Genomic DNA, 16,286 nt, shown 5'->3' on the forward strand with positions numbered 1-16,286 from the left:
TTGGGCTTAATGATCAAGATATATAGGCCAAGAGGTCTGCCCCTGTTCATTCAAGTTTGCTGCTTGCTAAACGTGAATTGACTTGAGTGGACATATCCTACTCAGTAGGCTTTGGAAGATAATGGTATGGGCCATTGTCAAAGGTGACAGTCTGGTTGTGAAGAATGAAGGGGAAATGAGCTTTGCCACAATCACGTGATGCCATATAGAACGGGTGGGTACAGCCATCAGTCTCGGCATATGAAACAGGAGGGAGAAGAATGGCTAATGGCAGCTGGGAAAGAACTTCCTCAGACAATGTTATGCCCACCTAACAGGTTTTGTGCTTGTAACTCAAGATCTGTACTGGCTTTACCTTCAATTATCATTGCCGTAAACTCTGGAATCCCATTCTAAAGTTGGCCGGCTCCTCTGCGCTCCACTCTGCTATTCAGTGAGATTGAAGTTAAAAGCAGATATATTCAGGTACTTATTTGTCACGGTATACAACCCTGAGATTTCTGGGTATTCACAGTAAATACAAAGAAACAACAGAATACAAACAGACAAGACATCCAATGTGCAAAAAACAACGAACTATGCAAACGCAAATAAATGAATAAATGAGCAATAACCATCGAGGTTGAAAGTAAGTCAGTTCAGTGACGGGGAAAGTGAAGTTATTATCCCTCAACCATCAGACTCTTGAACCAGAGGGAATAACTGTTCCTGAACCTTGTAGTGTGGGCCTTGAGACTCCTGTAGTTCTTCCTCATGGCAGAAGTGAGAAGAGAGCATAACGTGGGTGGAGGGGTCCTTGATAGATACTACTTTCCATGTAGATGGCTACATGATTGCTCTACCCTCCTGCACTATCCCATACCCGTTGATTTTTTTTTAACATCTGTCTTTCTCTGACTTGAGCACCCATAACCAAACATTCAATACCAAATGTTAGTCTATTAAACCTTCGCTGCGTCTAACTTGGGCAGTGTGAGTCCAGTGTCCTATACATTGCAGGTACTTTCACTAGGATATGCACATCGAAGTGACGGATATCTGACTTCTAAGAAAAACTCGGTTTTGTGTTAATTTTTACACACTTTTAATTAGGATCTACATACTGCTGCGGGGGTTTGCGTTCAACCTCCAAAAAAAAATCATAGCGAAAAATTTGGCTAGAGCATTCAGACAAAGCCTTGAAAAGATGGACCCCGATACCATCAGGTTCGCAATCAGCATGATACTGCGAGACCGCTATTTCCATAAAGCAACAACGAAATGCTACGCTGTCTTTCCTCGACAAGTTCACAAAAAAGAGTTGAACCAGCTGATTTACTCCACTCATACCAGAGAGCTTGCGTTCAGTTGCAGCCGGACCCAAACACCATCCGGTGACTTGCCGAGCTCTCGTCGGGCCCGGCAGACTACTCCCATTAGGTGTCGGAAGTGACGCAGTAGGTGGAGGGTGAACCGGAAGGGGCGGGTGTCCGCGGGACGGGCTCCGAGTACGGGTCCAACATGCCGGCCGTGCCCCGGGCGCTGCAGCGTCTGGGTCTCAGGCTGCGCATTCACCTCATTCGCGACATTAGCCGCCAATATCCAGTCTTTTGTGGCATTTTCCTGCTCCTCACCTCCTGTACCCTGCTGCTGAACAGGTAAATGGTGACGGACAGTGTCGGGGAGCGTGGGGACGCCTGGTGTTGGGGCTGGGCTGGGAGATGGTCTGTGAGGTATTCACAGGATGGGGTAGGCGGTCCATTGCGGGGAACAAGCCAAGGAATTCAGTGATTTTTGTCAGTGTATCAGGCAGGGTTGGTGCTACTACAGGCATCAGCAGAGTTCCGGGGTCTCTGTCACAATGAGGGCAGTAAATTAGCTGCTTCATCATGGTGAGGATGGGGGTTTCATGGTCTCCGTCGATTGAAAGTACCAAAAACAACAAGTGGCAGTTCTGTGGGCGAAAATACCTTGTTAGTGAGGGAGATCAGAGGAGAATGGCCAGACTGGTTCAAGCTGACAGGTAAATAACCGCGCGTTACAACGGTGGTGTGCAGAAGAGCATTTTATGAACGCATAATATATTGAACCTTGGAGTGGATGGGTTACAACGGCAGAAGACACACCCAGTGGACACGCTATCAGGTACACGGAACCTATGTTCCGTGTACCCTGCATCGTTGAGTGCACTTTTTGTTAGTCATATCACATGGTAGATTTATCTTAAAAGCACACTTACAAATACTTGTTCAGTCGACAATACACATGACCCCCTGTTCTTATCATGCACTAACCTCCCCACCACAACCTGCACTTGTTCTCTCTGAAATATCCGTTCCAGTCACCAGCAGTTTCAAGGAATTACACAGCCAGCTAGTTCTGTATACATTTGGTGTCTCAATCTTTTTCAGCAATTGTTTTAAGGTAATTATGTGCATACTGTTTGAAGTACATTCCCGGCCACTCTGTTCTTGGTGTCACCTCTATGCACTAAACTTTTCACAAAAAGCTTACCAATATAAAGAAGAATCTTACTTATAAATATAGATATTTCTTCTTGGGCCCTTAGCCCTCAGTGGAGCACAGGCCACTGATGATCTCCTGTCTCTATAGTCCAAAGTTGATGCTGTAGTTGTAGTTCATCAATGTTTCTGTAATCTATTGTACAGGGGATTGGCCTACACAACATCACCAGAGCCCTGCTGGCCGGCCTTACCTGTTTCCACCTCTCATGTCGGGGATGTATTGTTGGACTTTGAGAGGCATAGACATTAACATTCAGTTACCCGTTGTATTTAGTATATTGAAGTCATGAGCAGCAATACCTGCTTTGATAGTTTAAGGCTTCCCATCTCCGTATTGTTGCTTTTGCAATATCTTGCATTCTGACTCCCACTCTGCTTCCCCTTTGTTTCTTCTTCTGGACTTTTTGAAGTCGCAGAATTATCTCTTCTGATGTTCCTTTGCTGGATTGTTTTCAATTTGGAGTCTCTTATCACTGTTTTCAGACTCTCTTGCTGTACTTTGACAACGTGGTATTGGACAACCCTCAGCAAGTACAAGTACGCTACAACCATTGCACTATTCTATTGCACTGCCTCTTTCAACCATTCTCTTTTGCACTCATCTCTTTTTAATTATTTGTTATTATTATTAGCATGTATGCAGTTTGCTCTGAGCTTCATGTATGCAGGGAAAGTAGTCTGGTGTAAGTATACCACAATAATCTAATCAGAATCTGTTGAAACTCTCTGAATTGGATTTTTCAGAACTTTAGACAAGCTTCATGCTGCAATGCACTCCCTTCTCAAAGTATCCAACTCGGTTTGAGCTTGATTTGTGCTATTCATAAAATCTGAAAACAAGTTGTAGATACTAAACTCATCTCCAGAATGCCCCTAGTCTCCACATCACCTGTAGTGTCATGCTGGGATTTTTACTTCCTGTCTTCCAGTGAGCCTCCCATTGTCCAGATACTCGCGTGATACTGTTCAAACTGATTGCCAGCTTTTCCTCTTGAGCTGCTTTGTGAGTAAACCTCTTCTGAGATGGCCAAATCACTGTCCAAGTGGTGCCTCTAACACGGACATTCATAAAGTATTGACAATTAATTGCCCTGGACTCAGAATGTCTTACCTCACCGTGGTCAAATGTTGTTTCAGGTTTCAACCATAGGCACTTCTTCAATCAACAGCTTCTTCCTTGGTGTTGCATTGTCCTCATGAGACAACTCATGCTTCATTTGTTGACCCAGCACAAAATAGTTAAATATTGAATCATTACTATAAGTTTTAACCTTTGAACAGCCAATCATGGTGAATCCAAACCTCTTGACGATGACCCCAGCATTCATTGGCTTGTCATGGGTGTAACTGGGCTGCGCGGGTTCATTGGGCCGGTAGGGATTTTTACTATTCTGTATCTCTGAATAAATAAATTGATGAAAGATATTAAAAGCTGCTGACGAGATCACTGGAGTCTCCCTTCCCCCTATTTGTGACATTTTTCTGGGAGTGTTGTATGTAAAGGCCCTAAAGCATTGGTGAGGATCCCTACCACCCATTGAAAGGAAGGAGTTCAGAAGCATCAGGACTAGGACTGCCAGGCTGCATAACAGCTTCTTCCCTTGGGCTGTGAGACTAATGAATAGCCTGCCACTACCAAGGTCTCGTCACTAGGATGGCAAGCTGTTTACTGTTTTCCCCTGCTGTACATTTCACGTGGATTTTGAATTATATTTTGTTACCTTATTTGTGGTAATATTTTGTTTAATGTTCTGTGTGATATTTTATGGGTGCACCATGGTCCAGTGGAACGTTGTTTGCTTGCATATATGTGCAGTCACATGACAATAAACTTGAACCATCAGCTAATCTGTGTTTCATTTCTCCTGGGCTGGGGTGAATGCAGTGTTCAATGCAGGTGAATCGCTGTTTCACCTGGGAGGACGTATGGTATTGCTGGGAGATTGAAAGCAAAGAGGTGAAGGGACAAGTGTCATATTTCCTGTGATTGGATGGGAAGGTACCAAAAGTCAGGGAGCAGTGAAGGTAGAATTTTGATAAGCTTTGAGGAAAGGTGGAGCAAGGTCAAAGGGCTGAATGACCTGTTTCTTATTGTCGAACGGTATCGGTGATTTTGCACTTCCAACTGATGATAGATTGAGATTTGGCGCAAGAAAAAAAATAATGCTGTCCTTGCAGTATAATGGTTTTGTGATGCAGATATATCCTTGAGAACTGTCGAGAAAGTATAGTGTAGTTTTAAGGTGTGCATCTTTAATGTTTGTAACAACAGCAATGAATGTCAGTTAATTAGGTGTATTGACTATTGACTTTGAATGTGTTTCTCATGTCATGAAATTGATTTGGAGGTAGTGTGAAGTTATTTTACTTCACTGCTGAAAATCTAAAATTTACAAAAAAAAGGAATTTTGCTAGAATTGCTACTTCCTAGAATGTTAACTCTAGAGAGCAACAATTGACCTATATGAGCCGTGTATCTATTTTCCATCCACATTGTATTTTTGTTGTGTTTACTTTTATTATGGTAGTTAGTCATGTGGGTGGGAGTATGTTAGAAGCAAAGAGTTTAGGTTATAAATTCATGCTTTTGTCATTGGAAGTTCACGTAGAGTCTAAAGCTAAGGAGTAAGCCAGAATGATATCTTTTTTGCTGACCGCTTAAAACTGCTTCATTATGTTTAAAATTGCTTAGTTAGCTTGGTAGCTTAATTGCGTTGAAGAAAGCTCAAGTATGTTTAATATGCTAAGACAGTTTATTTTGTTATATTGCTTCAATTTAGTTTCATTAGTTTTTATCGCTTCAAGATTGTTTTACTAGTTTTTTAATAAAGGATTGAATATATTCTTCAACTTTGGAGCTTGTTTTCAGATTGGACGGAAGGCAATTCACCCCCCCCCCCCCCGGCTGTGTTTAGTTTCTAAGCGGTGTTGGTGGCCGCCACATTAACTCTTTTCCTGTCACCATAGATGCTGCTTGACTTGCTGAGTGTTTCCAGCGCTGTTTGATTTGGATCAATAGTGATTTCTTTTATGAGCAATTAGGGTCTTATTTAAGCAGATTGTTTTGAGTTTTTTTTTAAATGAAGCCATATTAGAATAAATTTACCACATTTACGTAACAGTTTGAATGTAAGCTGGTCAATCCCATGATAACTCTGTTTTCTACCTAAAGGTACCTGCATATTCTCATGATCTTCTGGTCATTCCTTGCTGGAGTTGTCAGTTTCTACTGCTCACTTGGACCGGCCTCACTTCTACCCAATATTCTCTTCACTATTGAGCGCAAGCCAAAGGTAACTCTGAGTTTTTATTTTCATAATTTATTTATTCTCATGATCTGAGCACTGCCATCTTGAAAAACTGGTGTTTTATTGGTGATGGTGTGGCCACAGTTTAAGGACTTAGACCCACCAGTGATATATTTTCAGGGTAGAATAGTGCATGATTTGGAAGGTGGTGATCCCCGTGCACCTGCTGCCCTTGTTCTTGATGAGAGTAGTTGTGGGTTTGAGGACATGCTGTCACAGACACCTGGGAGTAGCCACAGTTATTTTGTAGATTACTTTGCCATCACTGTACACTGGTGTTGAAAGGAAGGAATGTTCTGGGCAGTGAAAGGCTTGTTAATGAAATGGGTAATTTCATGTTGGATGTGTTGAGCTTCTTAGAGTTTGGTCTGTACTTGTCCAGGGAATTGGAGATTATTACATTAGACTCCTGACCAGTGAAAAGTCTTTGGAGTGTCGGGAGGTGACACATTGACCACAGAATCATCAGCATTGGATCTCCTCTTGGGCTTGTTCCTGTGCCGTACGGTTTAACGTTGAATAGTCATGCAATATCATGAAGAGCAGACTTGGTGGGCTGAATGGTTTAACTCTGTTCCTATGTCTTGTGGTAAGATGTGCACATATGGGCTGCTTCGTTTTCTGAAGAGTTTTGAATGAAATTAATCTTTGTGCAATCCTTAGCAAACACCTCTACATCACATTTTCTGATGGAAGTAGCTGGAGATGGTTTGCACTTATGATATAGTCTTGAGGAACCTCTGCTGTGATACTTAGGGGTTGGAGGATGATTAAACCATGACATCTACAGCAATCTCCCTCTGAGCTATAACTCCAACAACTGGAGTGTTTCCCTTTGTCCATTAACTTAGGTTTCTCAGGGGTGCATTGTGCCACAGAGTGCTGCTCTGATTTCACACTCATCTCACTTCTAGAATTCAGTTCTTTTGTCCAGGGCTGTGATGAGGGGTAGAGCTGAGTCGTCCTTGCAATTTCCAAACTGGGCATCAGTGAGAGGATTATTGGAGCGAAATGCTGCCTAATAGAACATGGAACTGATCCTTGAACTCACCGTATCTGTGCCCATGATGATGCGCATCTGCCTGTATGTCATCCATATCTTTCTATTTACTTCCTGTTCGTGTGTCTGTCTAAACACTTCTTAAATATTGGTTTCACATCTACTTTTACCACTTCCCCATGCTGTGGATTCCAGGTTCCTTCCATACTTTATTTAAAAAGAATTACCTCTTTGCCCCTCTCACCTTAAACCTACGTACTCTAATATTTGACATTTCAGTCCAGGGAAAAAGACTAACTACCCTGCCAATGCCTTCCATAATTTTTGGGTGGCGAGGTGAAGAAATGTTTCTATCAAAGGAGGTGTAAGGCACTCCCTCCCTCTGCTAGTCTGCAGGTGACCCTTGAACAAGGTGTAGCACCTGCTTAGCCCCCCCCCCCCCCCGATCAGGGTCACGTGAAGCCATGGGAGCAGGTGGTGGATAGTCGTACGAGCATCTGGTGCATATCACAAGTCCTGGTGATGGGGTCACCCATCTTGTAGTCCTGGTCCTGGTGGTTGGGGTCACCCATCTTGTAGAGACGCTGGCCAGAGGAAGATAATAGCAAACCACTTCTGTAGAAAAATTTGCCAAGAACAATCGTGGTTATGGGACCATGGTCACCTACTTCTTATGACACAGCACATAATGATGATACTTCCATCATATCAACCTTGAGTATTGAACACTCTAGTGAAGATATTCTCTAATCCAGTCAAATTCCTGGTGAACCTGTTCTGCACTCCTTCCAAAGCCTCTACATTCTTGTATTGAGGTGATCAGACTACACAATAAAGTCAATAGTTGAATGGTTTGTATGTCCATAAATCTTCTCTGCACCTTCCCTGAGGCTTTCAAATCTTTTCTCATCTCTGTTCTAAATTAACATTCTTCTATTCGGAGGTTGTGCCCTGTGGTCCTAGACTCCCCACTACAGGAAACATCCTCTCCATATCCAGTCTAGGCATTGCAGTCTTCAGCAGTATTCAATGAGATCCACACTCATTCTAAACTCCAGCATGTAGACGCACAGCCGTGAACCACTCCTCATGTGTTAGTCAATGCATTCCCAGGATCGTATCGTGATCCTGCTCTGGACTCTGGCCAATGCAAGCACATCCTTTACTGGATAGGTATAAAAAATTGAGGGGTATGGATAGGGTAAATGCAAGTAGATATTTTCCACTGAGGTTGAGTGAGACTACAACTAGTGGTCGTGGGTTAAGGGTGAAAGATTAGATTATGAGCACACTCAGTCCTCTGTTATTGTCATTTAGAAATGCTTACATGCATTAAGAAATGATACAATGTTTCTCCGGAGTGATATCACAGAAAACAAGACAGACCAAAGACTAACACTGACAGAACCACGTAATTATAACATATAGTTACAGCAGTGCAAAGCAATACCATAATTTGATAAAGAACAGACCATAGGTACAGTAAAAAAAAAAGCCTCGAAGTTCCGAGTCGATCGACTCCCGAGTTCCCGATAGCAGGCGGCAAAAGGGAGAAACTCCCTACCATAAACCTTCAAGCACCGTCAACTTGCCGATACCTTGGAAGCAGCTGACCCCAGCCGACCCTGAGTCCATCTGTCCGAAAACTCCGAGCTTCTGAGCAGCCTCTCCGATACAGCCTCCCGAGCGCCATCCTCTGCCGAGCGCCTTCGACCTCTCCCCATCCGCTGAAACATGCAAAGCCGAGGATTTCGGGGCCTTCAGCTCCAGAGATTCCGGTTACCACACAGTAGCAGCAGCAGCAAAGCAGTCATTTCAGAAGTTTTCCAGATGTTCCGCTGTACTCTCATGTCCATCTCCATCAAATCGGGATTGTGCACGGTCCCCTACTTGACAGATAACAGACATCATCACCGAAGTGGCCGCGCGCGCTGCCGTCGCGCCACCATCTTTTCCCCCCTCCCGGGAGGATTGTTTACGGGAAACTTGAGGGGGAACTTCATTCAGAGGGTGGTGAGAATGTGCCTATGTAAGTGATAGATACAGTTTGGATTTCAATGCTTAATAGAAGTTTGAATAGGTACATGAATGGGAGGAGTATGGAGGGCTATGGTCCAGTGCAGGTCAATGGGACTAGACAATTTAATTGGTTTGTATGGACTAGATGGGCCAAAGGCCCTGTTTCTGTGCTTTAGTTTTCTGTTATTCTGGATTAGAGGCCCAAAACTTCTCACAATACTGCAAATGTGACTGATAAATGCCTTATAAAGTCTTACCATTACATCCTTGTTTTTATGATTTAATGCTCTCAAAATGATGCTAACATTGCATTTTCCTTCCTGTGGAAGTCGAATCCGGATAAACTCACTCAGAGACCGTATAAGTATAAACCCTTTATTCAAAGCCTCCCGGGCAGTCTGCGACTGTTCCTGCTCAGGCCACCAACTGGTTTGCAGGTCCTCTTACAGAATAGATATAGGTGTTCAGATACCCCCACAGAAGACAGGCTGGAGCCAGACTTATCTATGTGCATGGTAGTACCGGGAGACAAATTCCAGAATGGATATAATGGCTCACATACACGGAACAGGCTGGAACAGTCTTACGAAGGGTGATTGATAAGTTTGTGGCCTAAGGTAGACTGTGTCAATTTTAGAAAGCCTAGCACGTTTATTTTTCAACATAGTCCCCTCCTACATTTACACACACAAGTCCAGCGGTCGTGGAGCATGCGGATCTTGGACCTCCAGAAAGTGCCTACAGCAGGGGTGATTGATAAGTTTGTGGCCTAGGATCGAAGGAGGTGAGTTATACAGCTCTCGTTACATGCACATGCAGGTCAACTCTGAGTGATTATGCAGAAAGTTTGAAGTTAATAACTTATCTCCTTCTACCTCAGGCCACGAACTTATCAATCACCCCTGATGAGTTATTAACTTCAAACTTTCTTTCATTATTTCTACTTTATATAGACTGTGTATTTATCAAATCATTCCTGCTTGTACTATATGTTAGTGTTATTTTAGGTTTTATGTGCTATAAATTGTATGAATTGGCAGGTTATTTTTTGGGTCTGGGAATGCTCAAAAAATTTTCCCGTATAAATTAATGGTAATTGCTTCTTCACTTTACACCATTTCGGCTTACAAAAGGTTTCATAGGAACGCTCTACTTTCAGATAGCGAGGGAAACCTGTGATTATGTAAAAGGATAAATCTGATCCTTGGGTTGAGATTCTCAGTTGGAGAAAGGCAAATTTTAATGGTATCAGAAAGGATCTTGCAAGTGTGGATTGGGGCAGTTTGCTTTCTTGCCATAGTGTACTTGGTAAGTGGGAGACCTTCAAAAATGAAATTTTGAGAATACGGTGTTTGTATGTTCCTGTCAAAATAAAAGGCAAGAATGACATGTTCAGGAAACCTTGGAGCCCCTGGTTAAGAAAAAGGAGGAGGTGCATAGCAGGTATAGGCAGGTAAAAATAAATGAAGTACTTCAGGACTATAAGAAATGCAAGAGAACACTTAAGAAAGAAATCAGGAGGGCTGGAAGAAGACACAACATTACTCTAGCAGACAAGGTGAAGGAGAATCCTAAGGGCTTCTACAGATATGTTAAGAGCAAATGGATAGCAAGGGAAGAATTTCTCCTCTGAAAGATCAGAGTGGTCATCTGTGCATGGAGCTGAAATGTATGATGGAGATCTTAAACGGATTTTTTGCAACTATTTACTTGGAAGCGAGGCAAAGCAGCTTTGAGGTCATGGACCCTAAACAGATTACAGAGGAGGAGGTGTTTGCTGTCTTGAAGCAAATTAAGGTGGATAAATCCCCAGGGCCTAACAAGGTATTCCCTTGGACCCTGTGGGAGGCAAGTGCAAAAATTATAGGGGCCCTAGCAGAGATATTTAAAATGGGTGAGGTGCCAGAGCATTGGAGGATAGCTAATTTTGTACCATTGTTTAAGAAATGCTCTAAGACTAAGATGGGAAATTATAGGCTGGTGAGCCTGATATCAGTAGTGGAAAGTTATTGAAAAGTAGTCAGCATGACTTTGTGCAAGATAGGTCATGTCTAACCAATCTTAAAAGTTTTTTGAAGAAGTTATTAAGAAAGTTGAAGAAAGCAAGGCAGTGGATGTTGTCTACGTGGACTTTAGCAAGGCCTTTGACAAGGTCCCGCATGGGAGGTTGGTCAAGAAGGGTTTGTCGCTTGGCATTCAGGACAAGATAGTAAATTGGTTTAGAAATTGGCTTAGAAATTGGCTTTGCAGGACAAGACAAAGAATGATTGTAGATGGTTGTCTCTCTGACCGGAGGCCTGTGATTAGTGGAGTGCCAGATGGATCAGTGCTGGGTCTGTTGCTGTTAGAAATCTATATAGAAACATAGAAACATAGAAAATAGGTGCAGGAGTAGGCCATTCGGCCCTTCGAGCCTGCACCGCCATTTATTATGATCATGGCTGATCATCCAACTCAGAACCCCGCCCCAGCCTTCCCTCCATACCCCCTGATCCCCGTAGCCACAAGGGCCATATCTAACTCCCTCTTAAATATAGCCAATGAACTGGCCTCAACTGTTTCCTGTGGCAGAGAATTCCACAGATTCACCACTCTCTGTGTGAAGAAGTTTTTCCTAATCTCAGTCCTAAAAGGCTTCCCCTTTATCCTCAAACTATGACCCCTTGTTCTGGACTTCCCCAACATCGGGAACAATCTTCCTGCATCTAGCCTGTCCAATCCCTTTAGGATTTTATACGTTTCAATCAGATCCCCCTCAATCTTCTAAATTCCAATGAGTACAAGCCCAGTTCATCCAGTCTTTCTTCATATGAAAGTCCTGCCATCCCAGGAATCAATCTGGTGAACCTTCTTTGTACTCCCTCTATGGCAAGGATGTCTTTCCTCAGATTAGGGGACCAAAACTGCACACAATACTCCAGGTGTGGTCTCACCAAGGCCTTGTACAACTGCAGTAGTACCTCCCTGCTCCTGTACTCGAATCCTCTCGCTATAAATGCCAGCATACCATTCGCCTTTTTCACCGCCTGCTGTACCTGCATGCCCACTTTCAATGACTGGTGTATAATGACACCCAGGTCTCGTTGCACCTTCCCTTTTCCTAATCGGCCACCATTCAGATAATAATCTGTTTTCCTATTTTTGCCACCAAAGTGGATAACTTCACATTTATCCACATTAAATTGCATCTGCCATGAATTTGCCCACTCACCCAACCTATCCAAGTCACTCTGCATCCTCTTAGCATCCTCCTCACAGCTAACACTGCCACCCAGTTTCGTGTCATCCGCAAACTTGGAGATGCTGCATTTAATTCCCTCATCCAAGTCATTAATATATATTGTAAACAACTGGGGTCCCAGCACCGCCTGCCATTCTGAAAAGGTCCCGTTTATTCCCACTCTTTGCTTCCTGCCTGCTAACCAATTCTCCATCCACATCAATACCTTACCCCCAATACCGTGTGCTTTAAGTTTGCACACTAATCTCCTGTGTGGGACCTTGTCAAAAGCCTTTTGAAAATCCAAATATACCACATCCACTGGTTCTCCCCTATCCACTCTACTGGTTACATCCTCAAAAAATTCTATCAGATTCGTCAGACATGATTTTCCTTTCACAAATCCATGCTGACTTTGTCCGATGATTTCACCACTTTCCAAATGTGCTGTTATCACATCTTTGATAACTGACTCCAGCAGTTTCCCCACCACCGATGTTAAGCTAACCGGTCTATAATTCCCCGGTTTCTCCCTCCCTCCTTTTTTAAAAAGTGGGGTTACATTAGCCACCCTCCAATCCTCAGGAACTAGTCCAGAATCTAACGAGTTTTGAAAAATTATCACTAATGCATCCACTATTTCTTGGGCTACTTCTTTAAGCACTCTGGGATGCAGACCATCTGGCCCTGGGGATTTATCTGCCTTTAATCCCTTCAATTTACCTAACACCACTTCTCTACTAACATGTATTTCGCTCAGTTCCTCCATCTCACTGGACCCTCTGTCCCCTACTATTTCTGGAAGATTATTTATGTCCTCCTTAGTGAAGACAGAACCAAAGTAATTATTCAATTGGTCTGCCATGTCCTTGCTCCCCATAATCAATTCACCATCAATATCAGTGATCTCAATGATAATGTGATTGATTGGATCAGCAGATTTGCAGATGACACCAAGATTGGGGCTGTAGTAGACAGGGAAGAAGTCTACTGAAGTTTGCTGCTGGATCTGGACCAGCTGGAAAAATGCGCTGAAAATTGGCAGATGATTTTGGGAGGACCAACCAGGGTAGGTCTTACACAGTGAGCAGGAAGGTACTGAAGAGAATGGTAGAACAAATAGATCTGGGAATAGAGATCCAAAATTCCTTGAAAGTGGTGTCACAGGTTGAAAGGGTTGTAAAGAAAGCTTTTGGCACGTTGGCCTTCGTAAATCCAAGTATTGCGTACAGGAGTTGGCTTGTTATGTTGAAGTTGTATAAGACATTGCTGAGGCCTAATATGGAGTATTGTGTGCTTTTTTGGTCACCTACCTACGGGAAATGTGTAAACAAGATTGAAAGCGTGTAGAAAAAATTTACAAGAATGTTGCGGGGACTTGAGGTCCTGAGTCGTAGAGATAAGTTGAATAGGTTTGGACTTTATTCCCTGGAGTGTAGAAGACTGAGGGGAAATTTGAAAGAGGTACATGAAATTATGAAGGGTATAGATGGGGTAAATGCATGCAGGCATTTTCCACTGAGGTTGGTTGGGTGAGACCACAACTGGAGGTCATGGGTTAGAGCTGAAAGAAGAAATGTTTCAGCGAAACATGAGGGGGTTCTTCATTCAGGGAGGTGAAAGTGTGGAATGAGCTGCCAGTGCAAGCAATGGACGCAGGCTCAATTTCAGCATTTAGGAGACATTTAGATAGGTACGTGGATGGGAGGGGTATGGAGGGCTATGGTCCAGGTGCGTGTTGATAGGATTAGACAGATTAATGGTTTGGCATAGACTAGATGGGCCAAAGAATCTGTTGTAGTGTTCTATCCCCTCCCCAATTACTTGCTAACATGTCCCTATGTGAATTTATATCTACATTGTGTTATTCCAAACTGTAAGACCAGTAGAGACAACAATAAAATGTAACAGGCATTTGATCGCATGAGACATGGCTGACTTTAGTTACTCTGTGGGCAGGGGACATCAGCAAGTTAATGTTGTTTCAGGTTCACAGGCAAAAGTTTGTATTCCATGCCATGACAGATTGTCAGAATATTCTGACAAGTCTTTTCGTCTCTCTGATTGATCTATAGGAGGGTTTGGGGTGGTCTCTCTCTGTTTGAATGGCTGAAAGGACCTCTTCTCAATGTCAACACCCCTCTCCCGGAAAGGGGTTAGTTTATTTGTGTTCAGTGTCATCCAGAATGCAGTGACTGCCTTCAGTCGCTCTGCAGTTTTTCAACTCTCCCTCTTGGCTTCGTCTGCCTTGCCATCAAGGTTGTGGAACCTGATATTTCTGCCAAAACTCAGATCCCTTTCCATTTATTTTCCCAATATCTTTCTATTCTGATCTATATAACTAATCACCTGACCTCTGGAACCAGCCTTCATTAGAAAATACAGTTATCGTGATACTTTAACATTTCATTCATGGTTTACTGATGCACTCTCTCTATGTCTTCTGCATTTGTGTTTCCGTTCCTTTCATTCCTTCCATCAGGAGTGGTCAGAGGTGGAGCAGAAGGCTGGTACTCATCACTTATATTCTCAGTAATGACATTGTTAGATAGATAGACACACTTTATAGACATACTTTATTGATCCTGAGGGAAATTGGGTTTCGTTACAGCTGCACCAACCAAGAATAGAGCATAAATATAGCAATACAAAAACAACAATCAATCAAACAACAATATGCAAACTATGCCAGATGGAAATAAGTCCAGGACCAGCCTATTGGCTCGGGGTGTCTGACCCTCCATGGGAGGAGCTGCAAAGTTCAATCGCCACAGGCAGGAACAACCTCCCATGACGCCCAGTGTTGTATCACGGTGGAATATGGCTGGAGTTCAATAGTAAAAAGTTCAATATCCGGGCTACAAACACGTTCCTCGATTGTAATATGACCAGGATTGCACCATCCATTGTTAACCAGAACAGCAAGCCCCCAACTCCTTTACGCTTACCGCTCTCAGTGCACTTCCGGTCAGCCCGAACGGTCTGGAAGCCCTCCATGGAAAAGTTTTGGTCGGTTTTGTCCTCGTGCAGCTACGTTTCAGTAAAGCACATAACACTACTCTCTCGAAATGTTCTCTGACTCCTGGCTAGCGCCGCCAACTCGTCCATTTTATTACCCACTGAACTCCTCTTCTCCAAAAGTCTCTGTTGTCTTGACCCGGTCCTCTTTTCTCACCTTTGTGATCCCCCTCTGCATCCTCTGTGTGTTTTCCTCCAGTTTTCAGTAGGGGTGTCCGCCGCTCTGTTCGCTAAATCGGCCGGCATAAGCGCAATCAGCTGGTCCCTGGAATAAACAATTCGACCATACTGCTGCCCCGCGAATGAGACTATTTCCAGCGCTAAAAACCCAAATAAAACTCTCTCCACCAGCATGTTGGAGAGGGTGCTGCTTCAACGTGTTACCGTGGAAAAAAAAACAATAAATAACGTAAGTTAAAAAAAGTAAGAAGAAAAAAGTAAGAAAACTAATTGGAACGGCTGTAACAAGCTGCATGCACGACTGGCGCATGCACACTATTAGTTACGACGTAGCCTTCATCCCTTGTTCTGCCTGTAAGGGCGACAAGAAAGTGAGTCATACCGTTAACCTGAGTCCAGTGTTTCCACTGACTGACTCACTGTGTCCATACACAAACACAGGTGTCATTTGTCAGGAGAACCATCTGTGGTCCTGTCCAGCTGGGAGAGAACCCTGCCTTTTCAGGCACACCCCCCGCCTACCCCCAACCATGATTTTGTCACCTAGCTGCAGGAGGACCATCTTCTGTCCCTCTGGGTGCCCAAGCTTTTGTATGCCACTGTATCTGACCTTTGAGTGCCTCTGATGGATTTCAGTAATTTATTATGTCAGAATTCTGTGTATTCTGTAATTCTTTAAGTTAGGCAGCTCAGAGACTATGCTCTGCTTCACCCCGGGGTCACAGGTCTATGAATGGTTGTAATCGGTGTCGAGGGCTGGCTGGGGTCATCAGGATTTCAAGCTGTCCTTGTCTGACCTCAGTCAGTGACGTTCCAACTGATATGCCTGGGTATACCTTCTCCCTCAAATATCTCCATACGAATTCCCTTATTATCCTCTGATATCTCCACACGGATTCCAGTATTATCCTTTGATATCTCCACACGGATTCCCGTATTATCCTCCGATATCTCCACATGGATTCCCGTATTATCCTCCGATATCTCCACATGGATTCCCGTATTATCCTCCGACATCTCCTCACGGATTCCCGTAT

General features: G+C 43.5%; 1 protein-coding gene across 3 annotated transcripts in view; it reads left to right on the forward strand.

Annotated features, from left to right (window-relative positions):
* The first annotated feature begins 1,447 nt into the window (after positions 1-1,447).
* snx14 (sorting nexin 14) overlaps positions 1,448-16,286 on the forward strand; it is a 174,602-nt gene continuing 159,763 nt past the window's right edge. For 2 of the 3 annotated variants that reach the window (XM_063056561.1, XM_063056563.1), the window contains exons 1-2: positions 1,448-1,637; positions 5,677-5,797. In XM_063056561.1, the coding sequence (XP_062912631.1) occupies positions 1,501-1,637; positions 5,677-5,797 (258 nt within the window). In that variant the 5' untranslated portion in view covers positions 1,448-1,500. The remainder of the gene's footprint in view (positions 1,638-5,676; positions 5,798-16,286) is intronic. The other variant, XM_063056562.1, reaches the window with a different exon arrangement.

The sequence above is a fragment of the Mobula hypostoma genome, chromosome 8, assembly GCF_963921235.1.
Source record: "Mobula hypostoma chromosome 8, sMobHyp1.1, whole genome shotgun sequence".
NCBI lineage: Eukaryota > Metazoa > Chordata > Chondrichthyes > Myliobatiformes > Myliobatidae > Mobula > Mobula hypostoma.